Source organism: Enhydra lutris, unplaced genomic scaffold (genome assembly GCF_002288905.1).
Source record: "Enhydra lutris kenyoni isolate GAN:26980312 unplaced genomic scaffold, ASM228890v2 scaffoldscaffold20, whole genome shotgun sequence".
Taxonomy (NCBI): Eukaryota; Metazoa; Chordata; class Mammalia; order Carnivora; family Mustelidae; genus Enhydra; species Enhydra lutris.
The window spans coordinates 13,114,672-13,132,334 of NW_019154104.1; the positions used below are offsets into that span (position 1 = coordinate 13,114,672).

At 41.0% G+C, this 17,663-nt stretch overlaps 1 protein-coding gene across 1 annotated transcript in view; it reads left to right on the forward strand.

The window, feature by feature from the left end:
* Nucleotides 1-6,211, forward strand: part of LOC111148525 (SEL1L ERAD E3 ligase adaptor subunit) — a 54,495-nt gene extending 48,284 nt beyond the window's left edge. Inside the window, exons 20-21 of the mRNA XM_022505151.1 lie at nucleotides 2,910-3,038; nucleotides 5,528-6,211. Of these exons, the coding sequence (XP_022360859.1) occupies nucleotides 2,910-3,038; nucleotides 5,528-5,737 (339 nt within the window). The 3' untranslated portion in view covers nucleotides 5,738-6,211. The remainder of the gene's footprint in view (nucleotides 1-2,909; nucleotides 3,039-5,527) is intronic.
* The last annotated feature ends 11,452 nt before the right edge of the window (nucleotides 6,212-17,663 follow it).

Below are 17,663 nucleotides of genomic sequence, written 5' to 3' on the forward strand. Positions count from 1 at the left end.
TACCAAAATTTTAATATCTTCGTTATTGATTTTTTTAAAATACACAGCAAACTTATTAAATGAAAATGATATCTTTTCCTTTTCTTCCTGAATTTATATTTTACTGATCATTCGATCATACTTAATTTGAAACAAAGTATGTTGAACTCAAATTTTAAATTTTATTTCCTATGATCATAGGCCTAAGTGTTAAGAAAAATTCACGAGATATTATTAGTCATAGTTGGTTAGTTATCAATACAGTATTGAATAAATCAACATAATACTATAAATTTCACAAAAATTTTAATTTTGTGGTTATTACTGAACTTGTATCTTTTGATGAGATGAATGGAGCCTCTTTTAAAAATTAGTTTAAGGATTATTCAGTAGATTTAGCATGAATTTCATTTTTCATTTTTATAAGTATATGCCTGGAATCTTGTTCACATAAACAAGTATATACAAATGGGGGGAATCTTATAGCAGGGTCACTTAATTCTTTAAACTGCTTTAGAGTTACATGCTGTCTTCTTTCAGGGGGCTTAAATAACAGGATTTCTCACAGTTCTGGGGGCTGAGAAGTTGCAGTGTGGGGGGGGCAGCAGATTTAGTGCCTGGGGAGGCGCTATTTCTTGGGCCAGAGATGGCTATCGTCTGGCTTTTGTCCTTATCTGAGGAGAGAGGTAAAGCAGCAGCAAGCACTTAAAAGACTCTTTGAAGGATGCTAATCCCATTTATGAGAGTTCTGCCCTTATTACCTCATCTAATCCTGATAACATGTCAGAGACTCACCTCCTAATGGCAACCATCACATAAGGGAGTAGAGGTTCCACATAGAAATTTAGGGGGGACACAAGCATTTAGTCTGTAACATATGCCAGAAATCAGAGTGATCTGTCATTAAGATTATTTCCAGAGATCTATCACTGACAACTTGGTTAGGTCCCCCTTCAATCTTGTTGAAAGCAAAGAGTTGGAAACTGGAGACTTGCAAAAGATGCACTTATTCCCTGGTCACTGGAACCATTCACTTTCTCAGCTTCTAGGTGGAGTACCAAAAGGCTTTACCAAGATTTATAAAATAACTAATTATATTCCTCCCTCTATCACTTAGAGACACTTGATTGACCTAATATGCTTAAAAGCAAGTTATTCATTTTCATTTTGCTAATGCACTATTTTTTGATCAAGTACCTTTTATTTTACCACATTTGAATATTCAGTTTTTCAATTCCAGTATGTAAATTTTTATATTTTACATTTATATTAATGTTAGAAACTTAAATATTAGTTTTTATCAAGACTGTGGAACTGCAGGCCGAGTGCATTGAGCTGAGGAAAAGTCTGCCATGTTACCAAGTTACTGAAGCATCTCGTAGTTGACAGACCAGTCAGCCGGACCAGACTTTGCTTCTGTCAGCAAGTCGGACTTCATTTTTTCATTTTTTTAGTTCTATTTTCTTGACTTCATTTTTAAAATTCAAATAAAATTAATATGTGCTTGGTGACCAATATAAAGATTGCACATAAGTTACGGTTTTTGTGGAATACACTTCATAATAATTTACCTAAAACAATCAGACTTAAAGTAATGGAACTCTAACAGTCTGTTTTTGTAATAGATTAGAAGCCAAGAAAATTAATCAATGTGTATTCTCATAATTTAATTTGTAATATAGTGTATAGCTTATATAAATTCTTGTGAATAAAGACTATGATAAAAAGCACAGAATTTCATAGATAAGAATTGGGGGGAGGGAACTCTGAGATGCAACTTTAAAGAATAATTAATCATATATAAAAATCAACATGATTCCATTAATTTTTGTAAGACATTATGGTCACCTTTTTTTAGAGAAAGAAGCACTCATACTACTAAAAACTATTCAGTCCAGCATCTAGTACAGCTAGAAAAATATTAAGTGTTAAATGAAGATTGTTACATGGAGTAAATCAGAATGTAATTGATAAGATTTAATTACTCTATTAAATCACCCACACAAAAGTCGATGTTACCACATAAAGTTGGGTCCATGACCTTGAAAAATGTGGCAGTCCAAAAAAAAACTTGTAATATTTTTTTAAAAACCAAGTAACTATATTATTACTGTTAGTAACAGAAGAGAACCTTCTTTTTAACTAATGACACACCCTAGCGGCAGTTTGGGGAGCAGCTGAAAGTAACTGCTTATATTGAACTATGTGGAAAAAGTCCTTTTTAACGTTTAGCCTTTCTTTCCCATGCCTCATGGAATTCTTTCCTTGGAGTTTGGTCTTCTTTGACAATAGTCAGGGCATAGAAAAGGTGAGGTTGTAAAACGAAAATTTCACAGCATCCCACTGTGCGGTTCGGCTTTTATCTGCATGCAGAACACTCCAGTCTGGGCCCGAATTCTTAATGACTTGTTTCACCTTTTACAGAAATATGTCTAAGGCAGGGAAGTGCAGAATGGGAATCCCTTAACACTATATATGCAAGCAACCTCTGAAAAATCGTGAGCATGTTACCAGGTTTGAAGATCACTGCTCCAAACTGAAACCAGAAACTGATTATACTGACTGAAGTTTTAAGTAAGAAAAATTAACTTGAGACTTACAGGTGACCCCTGGAAATCTTGAGCCTGACCTGTGTTATGCATAGGAAGGCAGCCGTAAACAGCACATCTGCACAGCAAGTGGGACACGAGGCAGGAGGAACATGAGCTAAATCTTAAAATTTTTCAGTTAAATTTTTTGAAATGAAGCAGATAATTAAAGAAATATTACCCAGTTACAGGTTGGGTTTTTCCTTTAGGTACGGGAAATCTTAAAACTTGAAAGGTAAAATTAATGTTCTAAGTATATAAACTGATATCCAAATATATAAACTAAATAATATTTACTTACTTTGACAAGAGATGAATTCTGATTTACTGCCTATATTCTAGGACATTCACCTCGCAAAACGTTTTTATGACATGGCGGCTGAAGCCAGCCCAGACGCACAAGTACCAGTCTTCTTAGCACTCTGCAAATTGGGTGTGGTGTATTTCTTGCAGTACATACGGGAAACAAATGTAAGTGTTCTATATCTCTCTCTCTTTTTTTTTTTTTTAATTTATTTATTTTAGGGCACCTGGGTGGCTCAGTGGGTTAAAGCCTCTGCCTTCAGGTCAGGTCATGATCCCAGGACCCACATCAGGCTCTCTGCTCAGTAAGGAGCCTGCTTCCTCCTTTCTCTCTGCCTGCCTCTCTGACTACTTGTGATTGCTGTCTATCAAATAAATAAAGTCTTTTTAAAAAAAAAGATTTATTTATTTTAGAGAGTGATAGAGTATGCATGAATGAGGGGAGGAACAGAGGGAGAGGGAATCGTCAAGCAGACTCCCTGCTGAATGTGGGGCCTGAGCTGGGTTCCATCCCGAGACCGGAAGATCATGACCTGAGCCGAAATCAAGAGTTGGTCATTTGGCTGATCCATTCAGGCGACCCTCCATGCCTCTTGTAATGAAAATATAAATGACGTAAGCTGCTTACTCCAGAGGTTTGTATCTAAAACGTTCAGGGAGAGGGGAGGAGTGTCCTGCCAGCGTCTGGTGCCATCCCTTCTTCCCCCCGGTGAAATCCAGGATGTTGCATCAGGTATGGGTGAAGGCGGCCACAGAGCAGTACATTTTCACGTAGCCTTGGACAGTGGCTCCGGGTTCTGAAGCAGTTTTCATTGATGCGGGAGTCTTCTGGTCTAGAGAAAACTGAGGCCAACCCTTGGCGATCTCAAAGAGTAGTTAACTAAATTCAGCAAACAGTAAGTCAGATAACTGCCCGTCAGTGACTCAGACCAGTCCCTTAAAGGAGAACTATTAAAAAGGGGAGAAGTAGAACCTGAGAACCTGCCCAGGCTGTACTTTAGGTTCTTCTGCTAGTGTGAAATATGTTTACAACACCACTAGAACTTTGTTCTGTAAAATTACTTTGAACTACTTAAATAAGCTAATGGTAGAACCCAGATCAAGGTGGGTTCCCCATTCCTTTCAAAACCACTGACTTCAGTTACCTGTATTTCTGGGTAGGTGCTCTGGGGTTCTCCTCTTTTACATTTGGTTTACCTCTGCTCCCTCATAATGGTACAGGATTTAACTCTGAAAGTCCTAAAATGTATGCTGAATCAAGGGCTATTTAACTTCAGTTCACTCCAGACCAGGATAGGAGGATATTTTAACCTTTTGTTAAAATCTCTCTGGACAGGTTGATACAGCATCAGTATTCTATTCCAGAACGGGTTTCTCCTCCTGTGTGACACAGATGTAATTGGAGTCCATGCTGCTCCTTTCTGTAACCCTATCCTGTGCCGCCAAGGGCCTCCGTGCTTGGTACTCCGGGGGCCAGAGGTGTCAGGCTCCTTCCTCCCGATTGCTTGTGCATTTGTCATGGCAAATTCATAACCAGGCGTGCTGTACCCTCCAGTAATGGAAACAATCTTTGTTCCTTTAATTGAAAAGCTAACAGTGGGGCAACCTGCTATTTCTCTCGGGTCTATTTCAGACCCTTTTCTTTCAGTTTATAGGACTAAGAAACTGCTGATTATAGTCTAGGATTTGGTCATGCCATATTCAATCTTTGTTGTTGTTTTTTTTTAATTCAGAAGTATAAAGAAGACAGTAAAGTGCTCCATAATCCTACCATGTAGATATTCCAACTAAAAAAAAAAGAGAGTAATAAGTAAGATAAGAATGAGAAAGACTATACAGAATACACAAAATCTCCTATCACAGGTCCTACCCCAGGAAACGGTTAATAGTTTCTTATAATCTTTTTCCAGAAAAATTTAGCACCTGCACCTACAAATATATATGGTCCCCACCATATATATTTGTAGGTGCAGGTGCTAAATTTTATATAACTTTATTTCCTCTAAAGGATTATACCCCATGTTTATTTCCTTTGTAGGTAGGTAGTAGTCCAAAAATATCAGTAATGACTTCTCTTAAGTGACACTAAAACAAAGTATCATAGACGTAGAACATAACTTTTAAGTTCAAATTCAGGTGTTAAAGACTTAGTTAAATCCTCTCTAAAAAGTACTAGTCATTCAGCTATTAAACACTGGAATTCCTACCATCGTCAGTTACATGAGAGAAGATGTGAAGTCCCCTGCTGTCATTAGAACAGGGTTCTCAGCTGGTGTGCCGTCGCAACAGCTGGGTGACGGGTGTATCAGGATACTGATCATTCCCCCCTTGGCTCTCCCTGTCCCCAGTATTCCTTGCAAATATTTTCCGTGGAAAATGGTAGGAAACGAATGGGTTGGATTACTGATGGAAAGGAACCCTGTTAGACACTTGTATTACCTACTGTTAAAAAATAATAACTCAGTTCCTGAGACATTATTTTTTGTTTCAGTTGAAGGCTTTTAAAGCCACTTTTTTAAACTGCATTGCAAAATGTTCCTAAAACCAACAATTTTAATAAGTTCTGTATTCATCTCTAATTTGTGATGTAACTTTTTTCCTAGTTCCTTCTCTGCCATTTTAGTGATCATAATGATTTTTATATTATTCTCATTAAGATTCGAGATATGTTCACCCAGCTTGACATGGACCAGCTTTTGGGACCTGAGTGGGACCTTTACCTCATGACCATCATCGCGTTGCTCTTGGGAACAGTTATAGCATACAGGCAGAGGCAGCACCAAGACATGCCTCTGCCCAGGCCCCCGGGGCCCCGGCCAGTGCCAGCACAGCAGGAGGGGCCGCCAGAGCAGCAGCCGCCTCAGTAACAGCCACCGTGTCCAGCCGTGAGCAGTGACAACCAAGGAAGTTGTTTACCGAGAACACTTGGATTTGATACCGGACTTCGGATCAGCGGTCACCTCCTGGAAGAGGCACAAGGAAGCATTGAGTTCCTAAAGCTGCTTAGAATCTGATGCCTTTATTTTCAGGGATAAGTAACTCTCACCTAAACGGAGTTGAATGTTTGTTTCAGTGCCGTTCGGAATAACAGCTCTCAGTGGGCCCCCCATTTTTTTCTGGAAACATATGAGACACTCAATGTCTGCTCTACCCAGCTGTCTTTCTTGGGTCCTTTCGGTCATTCTCTCAATGTGCATAAGTTCTTCTGTCAACCACCTTTAGGGTCTTATGCATCAACACTAAAAACTGATCACTGTAAAAAGGAAAAACCAGTTAGTTGCAAGTTTAACCTTAACATGTTTGAAAGTCTGAAATCAGAACTTGCCTTTTAAGTAAAAAAACAAAAACAAAGTCTTCAGATCGTTTCAGAACTGCAATAACTGAGAAACTTTTACCAATCCACATGCAAATATACATACTCAACATATTGGTTATTTTAAAAGGGAAGGCTGGGAGGTTTCTTATTATTGGTGATTGTCATACTTTCTACCATACTTCTCTCCTTCAGAGACTGAAAGGCGTGTTAAAGAGTTTTATGTGAACTTCACTTCTCTGGAATGGAATATATAAAACATTGTGAACTGACTCCTTGAGCTAACATGTGAATTTGCCCCCACTTACTCAGTGTAATTTGCTTGTTTGTTTTGAGTATACAGAGCCTTGATCCAGAAGCCAGAGGATGGACTAAGTGGGAGAAATTAGAAAACCATATGAAAGAACTCTGGGTGGGGTACCAAGAAGATAGACACACTTGCCCGAAAGATGAAGCATTTGTTCCATTTTCCTTTGCATTTCTTACTGCAAAAGAACAGATCTCACCCTCCTGAATTCTCTAGATTTGAAACATGATTGCCAGGATGTGGCCTACAGTGACTACCATTATAAAACTGAAACTCAGAGAATCTAAGATGCATTAAACTCAGTGGTTGAGGAAAGCCAAAGCCTGTTTATACTGTTCAGGTCGATTTTTACTTCTGCAGTTTTCTATTATAGTAGAAAGTCAGCCACTTCCTTAGCTATCCAATGCACCACCCTCCCACCAGTAACTGTAGGAAAATCAAGGCTATGACACTTGGAAATTGCCTGGTCAAATAGTGTGGAGCACAGCAACAACAAAGAAAATCGAGGACCTCACATATCCTCCAAATGAAGAAATTTAAACTTACACCGAATTTGTATTTCTTTTTATTGTCAGATGGTGGTATTCACCAGCCTACGTCTAGTCTGAGACTACATTAGTACCTGAGCAGGCTTTCTATGCCTCCTGACCTCAGTCTGTTTATAGTAAGCTTTCTACTCTTTTTTCCATAATCCCTCATCTGCCAGAAAACTTGAAGAGTTTACCTGTAGAGTTGTAAGACTTTGGTTTTTGAAGTTGGGGTTGTACTTGGAACTAGATTTAATGAGTCTATAATGAACATGAAGGCTTTCAATGTGAAGTCATACGCTCTTTGTGTGTGTTTAGAGTATTATGAGAAACCTGGTAAACAAACTTTACTCCCACATAATTGCTTCCAAATTTGAAGAGGTGGCCACAGAACCATGTGTATAGGAGCATATCCAAGAGGTAGGAGGTTTGACCCTCCAGAGGGTCCTGTTGCTCTGGGCAGCTCTTAAATAGTAAGACAGGTTTGACCTCTTAGGCTGAGAGAGATTTGAGGGCAGTTGGTACAATATGTTGGTGTCTTTGCCACTGCCTCTTCTCCCCACCCTTCAAAGATGAGTAGAGCTCACGGGAGCAGCCACGTTTCATTTCAAAGGAACTGTCTTAATGTATTTAAATGTTTTCAAAGCCTCGAGGATGACTGAACTTCCCTTTCTCCCCCTCTACCATCCGTCCACCTGATTTCTTTAGCCACATTTTTTTATCTCTAGCTTTACTTCCCTCCATTCGTGCTTTGAAGAGACATTTCCGGAAGCCGCGCACGCTACCTAATGGAAGGCACGGTGATGTTCTTCGTGCAATAACAAACCTCCTGCTAGTTTACCACTACCTGCCCTGTCCTTTTTATACTCTGCGTAGCCTCTTCCTGGCTTGTTTCCACCACCTGCTTTGCCCCCTGGGTCATTTGCTCCGGGAAATTTGAACAGTATATTTAGAATAACTTCATTCTGTGGCTTTGTGACTTCAGTCCTTATAACTGTCTCAAGATGCTTTGCTCCCTTTTTCTTCTCTGTTCATGGGACATAATACCTAGGCAAATAGGAACTGGGTTTGGTGTTTCTCCTAAAATAATGCTCAATACTTACCTAATCAAATGGCATCCATTTGAATAAAATGACAGTAACTAAAGCTAGTTAATGTCAGTGACATTAAACTAACTCCGGGATTCAGGAGTTTTAATGTTAGAATTTAGAGTTAGCAGATTGAGTGCAGTTTCATTTCTCTGGGGCAGCCTGTCTCCTGACCCCTTTAGCCTGTCTTCCTGCCTTTGATGGTGACTACTGTAGTACTTAGCTTATATTCTCCTCCGCGTTTGGTTTGTGGTTAGTCAACTGTTCCAGAGACTTGAGACCATCCATTTGCTTCTGTTTTATGTTACGAAGGTAGCATTGGTGTTTGGGTTTTTTGTTTTTCTTTCTGTATTTGAAACTTTTGTTTCTGTTTTCAGAGTAAGGCTTATCTTATTTTTGGTTAATATTCAATGGCACAGAAAAAGTAAATGCCTTTTTTTCCCCAATATTCATTATTTTAGCATTTGAATGAGATTAACTTTGGAATCATTTACCTTAATACACTTGAGGTTTTGTTACCCTTGTGCATATAAGGTTAATTTGTGAAAGTTTTACTGCTAAGCTATTCTAGCTCCGGACCACTGGGAAGCTGTAGAAACTTCTACCGTGATCTGACCATGATCTGATGCTTTATTTAATTAAAGAGCTGCTGTTGCCTCCAAGAAACTTAAGTATTTTGTATAGGATTTTTTTTTTTTTTTTTTTTTTTTTTTTTGCTTCATTTCCCCCTCCTTTCTTTGCTCCTTCTATTTGTTCTTCAAACCAGCATTTTGGATGTATGCATGCAAGCCTGTGAATGGAGACCACAACCCTTCGTGTGTGGAGCATGTGTATTAGCGTCTAGCTCCATCAGCAGAACACTTCCTTTATAGAGGTTTGGACTAATGTTTCACATGCACATTTCAAAACAAACAGCGTCAGATAAACAGCCCCTTTACCTGCCAAGAAGAGCAATGTGGGCTACTTTTGCCCCGATGACAGCTAGTATTTGTTCTGGAAGTGAATTTAATATGTATTGCACAATATTATGACTAGAAGAATGCAAGAAATAAAGCAAAAGAAACTTCTGTTTTCATGAAAATCTTTTTGCTCAGTCATTGCTCACCAGTATAAAAGAAGATACAAAGTTTCTGAACACCGTATTGTCTGAGCCACTACCTGATTTTTAAATGTGTAGTAGTCCTTGAAGCTAAAGTTCTCCTTTCACTTGGTATTTCAAGAAGATCTAAAATATCCCAAGTAAAAATGATTTGTGTTTTCAAGTGACTATTTGCAAAAGCAAAACTCCCAATTTTGTGTGCATGAGAAGGATATCCTGGCCATGTGCAGGAAGTCATCTCACATGCACAGTTTTTCCTGTCTGGAATGACAAACAAGGTGACACTAGTCTCTTTGATTTAAAAAAAGAAATCATAATGTCGATATGATCAAGGTATAACCACTATCAATATTTAGGAGAAGTTTAAAAAGACCATAAGCTGGCATTGGAAGGAACACCATGGTAGACTTTTTTGTAAATTTTTTTTTGTATTTAATTAAATACGGTATAAAGGCTGGTGAATTGTAATATAATTGTGTAAACAAATCCTGTTAATAGAGAGATGTACAGATTCGTTTTGTACTGTATCTTGAAACTTGTGAAATAAAGAATCCACCTCTGGTTATCCTGTATGCCATAATGTGCCATGACCAAGCACCTTTCCAGTCAGACTTTTTTTTTAAATCCGAGTGACTCCATTTTTGATGAACCTTTCCAGAATTTTAGAAGCTTCTGGGAACATTCATTTGGGGCAGACTGAATCCATCTTTCATTTACTTTTCACTCTCCAAATTGATTTTTATAAGTTGAATTTTGCCCTAGGGACAACATGAATTTGCTAAGAAATGCTACTTTTTTTCAACATTATAAAATCCCCACAATGTCTAGTTACCATATGTCATTATACAAAGTTATTGGCTATATTCCCTATGCTGTACATTATATCCTCGTGACTTACTTATTTTATCACTGGAAGTTTGTACCTCTTAATTCCCTTACCTATTTTACTCTCTTGCCACTTTTTAATCTCGACACACACATGGGTCTCAAATTCATGACCCTGCGATCAAGAGTCATGCTCTACTGGCAAAGCCAATCAAATGTCCCTCTATTACCACTTCTTAAATCTCTGAGGTCTTTGACTTGAATTAGCCTGTGATATATAGTGAAATGTATCTAAAGTGTGTTTTATTCATTGCCTCATCCCAAAAAGTTCTTAAGAGAGGGCTTAAAGAGCCACACACAATGATAAAGTTTACATGGATTAAGACGACCTAGGTAAAGGGGAAGTGAAAAACAACATTAAACCAAGAGTGCGTTTGGCACACAACATGCATGTTAGAAATGGGCTACAAATCTGGCCCGACTTCGAGCAGCCGACTCAAAAAGTAAATTGAGCTAAAGTGTTCCAGCTTTGAAACATCAGATCTTTGGATAAAATGTCTGGATGATGCAAATTGAGGCAAGTGAGAAACTGGATCTCCAATTTTGCTTCTGGGAGTACAATCAGCCACCCCACTTGACTTTGACTGACCTTGGTTATAATTAATGTGGGGAAATTGGACATCAGAGCTTCAACGGTTTGACCGTTCAACTTGGGGTTAGTGTGATGCCCATTTATCACTTAGCCTCTTTCTGAGAAGTCATTAAAATGAGTCCTCAGTCTGCAACTGGATGAGAAACAGCCTCTCTCCTTTAACTTCTTTTTTTTTTTTTTTTTAAGATTTTATTCATTTATTTGACAGAGAGAGATCACAAGCAGGCAGAGGCAGGCAGAGAGAGAGGAGGAAGCAGGCTCCCTGATGAGCAGAGAGCCCGATGCGGGGCTCGATCCCAGGACCCTGGGAACATGACCTGAACTGAAGGCAGAGGCCTAACCCACTGAGCCACCCAGGTGCCCCTCTCCTTTAACTTCTTTATGATAATAATTTTGATTAGTTATACTAACCCTGACATTTGCTAATAACTATGGGACACATAGTAATACTATGTAACATTCATATATGTGAATATATGCAAGGAAATGACTGGAAGTAATTCTGTACTAGAAACCATTTAAAACAAAACAAAACCTTTTTTTAGGCAAGGAAAAATGAGCTTTAGAACCTGCCAGTTCAAAATAAGGTGCTGTTGTGTTATGGGTCTTACATATTTCTTCCCATGTCATTTCTGCCACCACTTAGAAAGTCATCAGATTACTCTTATGACTGGATCTTGAAAATTCTACCAACTTTGTTAATATTACATTTTGAGCCAGACTTTTGATTTTCCTAGTGCCCAAATATTTTTGGTCTGAATTAATTTCTTTTAAACATGACCTAGTGTTAATGCTGAATTGTGTGTTAAACTCTTAAAACTCTACAATTTTTTTTTTTTCTTGTAGAATGTGGTCAGCTAGTTGACTTCAGAACATTCATACAATTATATTCTGTTGTTGCTCAGTGCAGTTTCCCTTTGACTTCTCCCTACCTCCAATAGAAATAGCCTGTCAGGATTGAAAAGAATATTTCATAAGTCTTGGTAAGTGCTAGGTATGAGGTTAAAGTATCCTAAAGAGGATTTGAACTTGGAACATAAAGATGTCATTTATGTTTTGCATGATTCAAAATTTAAATGTGAACAACAGAAACCTCAATTTTTGGAAACAGATTTATTTCAAGAGCTGAAAGCACAGCTGTGGGTTTCAGAGTTGGCACATCTGGGCTTCCCCACTCATTCCCCAGGCCTTTTTGGTTTTGCTTTTTTTTTTTTTTTTCTTAGAAAAATTTCATTAATTGAATTTTCTTTTTGTTCTAAATGAAATCTTTTAAAACAAATAGAAACTAATCCTGATTGTGCAAGAAAGGAGGGGGGAGGAGGTAGGAGAATCATCCAGCTGGTCTTATTACACTTATGTCCTAGTTAAGAATTTACTTGAATTTTTTTCAACCTACACAAATATATTATTTTCTTTTCCATACTATTTGGACAGTGTTCTCTGGCTAGTGACATCTTATACGATGCACAGAAATTGGCTGCCAGAACACAGAGGTGAAAACAGTGCAAGGTTTCCCTACAGTCCCTATTTTGACTCTAAATTTTAAAAAAGTGCTATAAGTGGGACTGTCCACACTGGAGCTGTGAACGGCAGCCTCTATGAATTCAAAGTCAAGAAAAAAAGCAATTGAAGAAGGATTAAGTTTATTTAGTTGGTGTCTGCATTTTCTTGCTCACTTGAAACTTAAAAGCAATTAAACTACGTAACTACTTAACTGATACTTTGTGTCCTCGGGTTTGCTAAAGCAAAGAAGAATCTATTAGGTCTCACCAGACACAGTAAAAGAAGTTAGGAACAAGACATTTATGCGTGAAAGCATTCAAATAGAAGAAAGCCCCAAGAAACAGGATGAAACCCCAACCATAACTAAAGAAAAATTAAATTGCATCCCAGCAGACTTATCACTACAAATAAAAGGGGCTTTTTACTGATGAGTCATTGTTCCGATATAAGAGTCATGATGACAAGTGGGACAGATGCATAAAGGAAGGGTTCCCACACCATCTGCCTGGCCTGAGGATGGATCTTGCCTTCCCATTGTCTCTCCAAAGGTGCGCCATCCCTTCGTAGAAGAGATTAGTGATCAGTCCTGACCACACCAAATGGCCCTGCAGTGCAAAGGAAGGGGGTAAGGATACCATCACCTCCACCATCAGAAGGGGAGAGGAGTTCTGCCCTGGGCTCTTGTCCCCGCAGCAGGTGGGTGGCATATGCAAATACACTTTACATATGCACCGTGAGACCAGTTTCAAGGGATGGTCATTAAGGTTCTGTGCAGCCATTGGAGGTCTCGAATGCCAAAAGCAATGGAATTGAGTTATTTTTCCACTGACACCCAGTTCTTACAGGACTTCGTGGTAGAAATGACATATTCCATTGACCAAAAGTGCTTAGCTCCAAAGAATTTACAGGCAGAGTTATTTTATGTTTAAAAAAAAAAAAAAAAAAAAAGTCAGTCTTAAAGCTTATAACACAGGGTTTCAGTTGCTTTAGAAGTTATCTAAATACACGTCCTGCTATTAATGATGGGGAAAGAGGCTGACATGGTGAATCAGACACGGGGCTCATCCTCGGGGACTTTGTTTAAAAATGGCCCTAGAGCTCACAAACAAAACTGATTTCAATTTTTAAGAGCTTCTAATGTAACTGTAGATGCTTCTACCTGATTTGTCTACAGGTTTTGCTCGAGACCTCCCACATCCGCTTTCCTGAAATAGCTGAGCTGGTGAAAAAGATGAGTAACTCCAGTAGGGAGTGTGTGCCTGCGCAGTGTTCACCCCTGGCTTTGTTCAATTCCTTGCCCATCCCCACATTAAGTCTGGCTCACCTGTTGTGCCTCCCCCTGTGTTTCCCTTTACAGCACTTCTTAATAATCATTGATGACTCACAGCAGTTGTTTCGGTCTTGGTCTCCCTGTTGGTAAATCCACGTTAGACAGACACCATCTCCGTCTGACTCACCCAGAGCTTGGCATGATGCCTGACACACAAGTCAATTCGGTCGGTGTTTGAATTTGTGGGTGGACTTAAAAATAACACTATTAAAAAAAAAAACAAAAAACCGTCAGCTCTTGAGAAAACCTGCTTAAATCCAGAGGTACCTGAAGGGTTTGTTACTGTGTGATTAACCCACTTGGAGTCAGATTTCCCTGCTCCCCATCGCCACACAGGGAAGAGAAATCCTTTCTGGGAAATGGCTCTCGGGGCAGGGAGAGCTAGTGGATGCTTTCACGGGTGTGGAGGCCCCGCAGAGGGGTAGCTGTGTCCAGACACAGGACAGGAGGACGCTACAATGAAGGCAGCCTGCTGTAGGGGCAGAGCCCTTTGCAGATGGAAAAGCAGGAAACATGAGTTCAGAGGCCAGAGCACAGCCGGCGTCCTCTGCCCAGCACCGCTTCTCCGAGGGTGGACAGTAAGTTGTGTTGGTTTATAATGTAGATGCCCCAAGTCCCTTCTGCTGTTGTTTGGTATTCTATGGCTCTCAGAGTGGATCATTTAAAATCTGAATCTTTTCCTTGGAAAATTAAAGCTGTGTAGTTACCACAAGATCCACGAGAGGGCACCAAAGGGCTACACCTGAGGAAGAGGGCGGAAGAGGAAAAATGAGGCCTTTTCTGGGGATGGGGGAAATCTGAAGGACCCATCCTCCCTGGCTTCCCCAACAAAATCCTTATAACTGCTAGAAGCCCCGCAGAACCTTAATGACCACACCGGACCAGCACTGTGAGCTGTGAAACGTTCCTAGAGCTTTTTTGCTTGTCTCACTGACACAAGGCTAGAGTCCCCTAAAAATATTTTAGCCACTGTGGCAGGTTCGATGGCGGCTCCAAGAAGACATTTATTTCATTTAAGCTTGTATTTATTTATTTGACAGACAGAGATCACAAGTAGGCAGAGAGGCAGGCAGAGAGAGAGGGGTAGGCAGGCTCCCCGCTGAGCAGAGAGCCTGATGTGGGGCTCAATCCCAGGACCCCAGGACCATGACCTGAGCCAAAGGCAGAGGCTTTAACCCACTGAGCCACCCAGGCGCCCCTCCAAGAAGACATTTTCATGTCTTAATCCTGGCAACTGTGAATGTGACCTCTTTCTAGAAAAAGTTAAGAATCTCCGCATGATATATTCTGGATCATCTGGGCAGGCCCTAAATCCCATGACAGGTTGTCCTTCTGAGAGAAAGACAGAAGGAGACTTGGCATTGATAGAAAAGGAGAAGACAGAGAAAAGAGTCCATGTGAAGATGGACAGAGATTGGAGTGACACAGACACAAGCCAGCACATACCCAGAGTCACCAGAAGCTAGAAGAGGTCAAGGAACAATTCCCTCCTAGGGCCTGGGGGAAGCCCTCCCATGCTGACACCTTGATTTTGGACCTCCAGGCTCCAGAACCGTCAAACGATAAACTCCTGCTGTTTTAAGCCACCGTGTTTGTCGTTACAACAGTCTGTTGTTCCAACAGTCCAAAGAAACAAATACAGTCACCTCACACCATGTATTCTCAATAGGGGAGACATGGTTCCCAAAGCGGGGAAATTTCTGTTGTTGTTGGGGAAGGGTGTATGTAAAAAGTCTTCGATATTACAATGGGTTGTCACCCTCCAGAGGACCCCAGCACATACACAGATACACAGTGGATGTGTGGCATTAAGATTTTATTCATGGGGAGCTAGGAAAGATCTTCCAATCCTACCATTTAGCATCTCCATGTGATCTCTGCTGCCCTCCCCTTTGATCTCCCCTGTAGACCAGACTCATCTTCCTCAAACAGTTTGCAAGAGACACACATTTACTCTGCTCGAGAACTCTCCATAGCTCACCATTATAGGCTAAAGCCCTCCCTGAGCTTGCTGCCAAAATCCCAACGACCTGGCCCTTCTTACTCCACCTGTCTCCTCTCTAACCAAACCTGTGTTCTCACAGATCCTGTCGCCCCAGAGGGAAAAAGATCATCACATGGACTCTTACTTCTTTGGCTCCGGCACCACCCTCTGTGTGCGAACGTTGCTCCATCTCAAATTCCTTCCATTTAGTTGCTAAGAGTTTCCAAGCAGACTCAGACATGGTCTTGGGACCTCCTGTTAACTCAAGTAGTGTCTCCTGTCTCCTCCTGTGGGTAATATTCCTCTTGTATGATGTGGGCCCCTGCCCCAAAGTGCACAGAGTTACTCCCCACGGAGAATGTGTCCCTCAGCCCCATTCCATTCATTGGCTCCAAATCAGCAACACGGTGCGCTCCCGCCCTGAAGAGAGACATTCGTGAAACAGTTCCTTCAGTGTTGTAGCTGCCCCTCAGACTCTCACAGGAAGCTGGCACCCAGGGACAGACTAAGGCCCGGACCCCAGGCTATACTTAAATGTGTCCCCTCATCCATCTCTAGTCCATTGTCCCTGGTACACATCTTGATGCTTTGACTGCTCTCAGTGAGCTCTTCCCTCTGAAGATCCTGAGACAAAGCTGGATGCTCCTCAAATACAGCTTGGATTGTCAAATGAAGGTGCCCCTGCCTCTCGTACAGGGCCCTCAACACGCGCTGAAAGTGTCCCTTCACTCCCAACCACACTCATCTGTCCACCCTCCAAATTCACTGTTTATCATCTGGGCCTCTACTTGGCATCATTGATGCAGCCTCTTTGCTCCCTTGTGCTCTTTTGTTTTTTAAAACACTGAGGTAGGGGCGCCTGGGTGGCTCAGTGGGTTAAAGCCTCATGATCCCAGGGTCCTGGGATTGAGCCCCGCATCCGCCTCTCTGCTCAGCAGGGAGCCTGCTTCCTCCTCTCTCTCTCTGCCTGCCTCTCTGCCTACTTGTGATCTGTCTGTCAAATAAATAAAATCTTTTTGAAAAAATAAAACACTGAGGTAGAAGACAGAGGCTGTCTGTTGACAACCCCATGTGCTGTCCCGTCTACCCTGCTGTTTGACACAAGGACAGAGGAGGCAAAGATGCACTCCCAGAGGTCCATCTGCACGCTGCCTCCCAAAGCCTCCTCGCCCTCCGTCTTCCAGTCTTATTCCTTTCAAACCATGAGAAGCTGAGAAACAGACCGAAGCAGCCCTCGTTGTGGGTGTGAAGCAATTTCAATCTAGAATAGAACTGGAAGAAACAACATGGAAAATCTCACGCATGTGCCCTCAGGAAGACCAAACTTAAGGACTAAGAGACAAATTTCCCAGAAGTGTCTGATTTACGGAAAAGTGATAATGTTGGAATTTTCTTGGTTGAGAAGTTGACCAGATTTTGCCTCCTATCAACCCTGGGAAGTTTTACCAGAGGCATGAGCGGGAGATGACTAGATTGGGTTGGTCCCACAAAGGGGGCTGACTTAAGCTTTGTTTGTGTGACTGACTAGTTTTGTCTGCTCGGGAAGTTTTCAAAGCTGGTCTCCATTTTTTTTTATTTTATTTTAATGTACTTTAACTGACGTCCCCCCTCTTTCCATTTCCCACACACATAGCTACCCCAAACCCTCAGCAGACTCAGCTGCAGCTTTCTACAGTTCACTTGTCCTGATTTCCCATTCCTCTGCTATCCGCAAATGAACTCATCTTTTTAAGCTTACCTCAATTTACCTCTTTGTGCACAGGAAGTGTCTCTCACTACAGTTAACTCAGAATGGGCAGGGAGAATGTCTGCCATATAAGGTGATCTCATTTTCCCAGTAAGAATCTCCAGAGCCGGGGCAGGAGATGGGTTAAAGCTCTGGGTGGCTCATTGGGTTAAAGCCTCTGCCTTTGGCTCAGGTCATGATCTCAGGGTCCTGGGATCGAGCCTCACATCGGGCTCTCTGCTCCACTGGGAGCCTGCTTCCTCATCTCTCTCTGCCTGCCTCTCTGCCTACTTGTGATCTCTGTCTGTCAAATAAATAAATAAAATCTTTAAAAAAAAGAAAAAAGAATCTCCAGAGCCTCTCACTGTTGTTAGCTTGCATTTCTTTTGCGTGCAGATGACCATCTCCAAGTACCAGGAATCACGCGATTCTTTCCCTG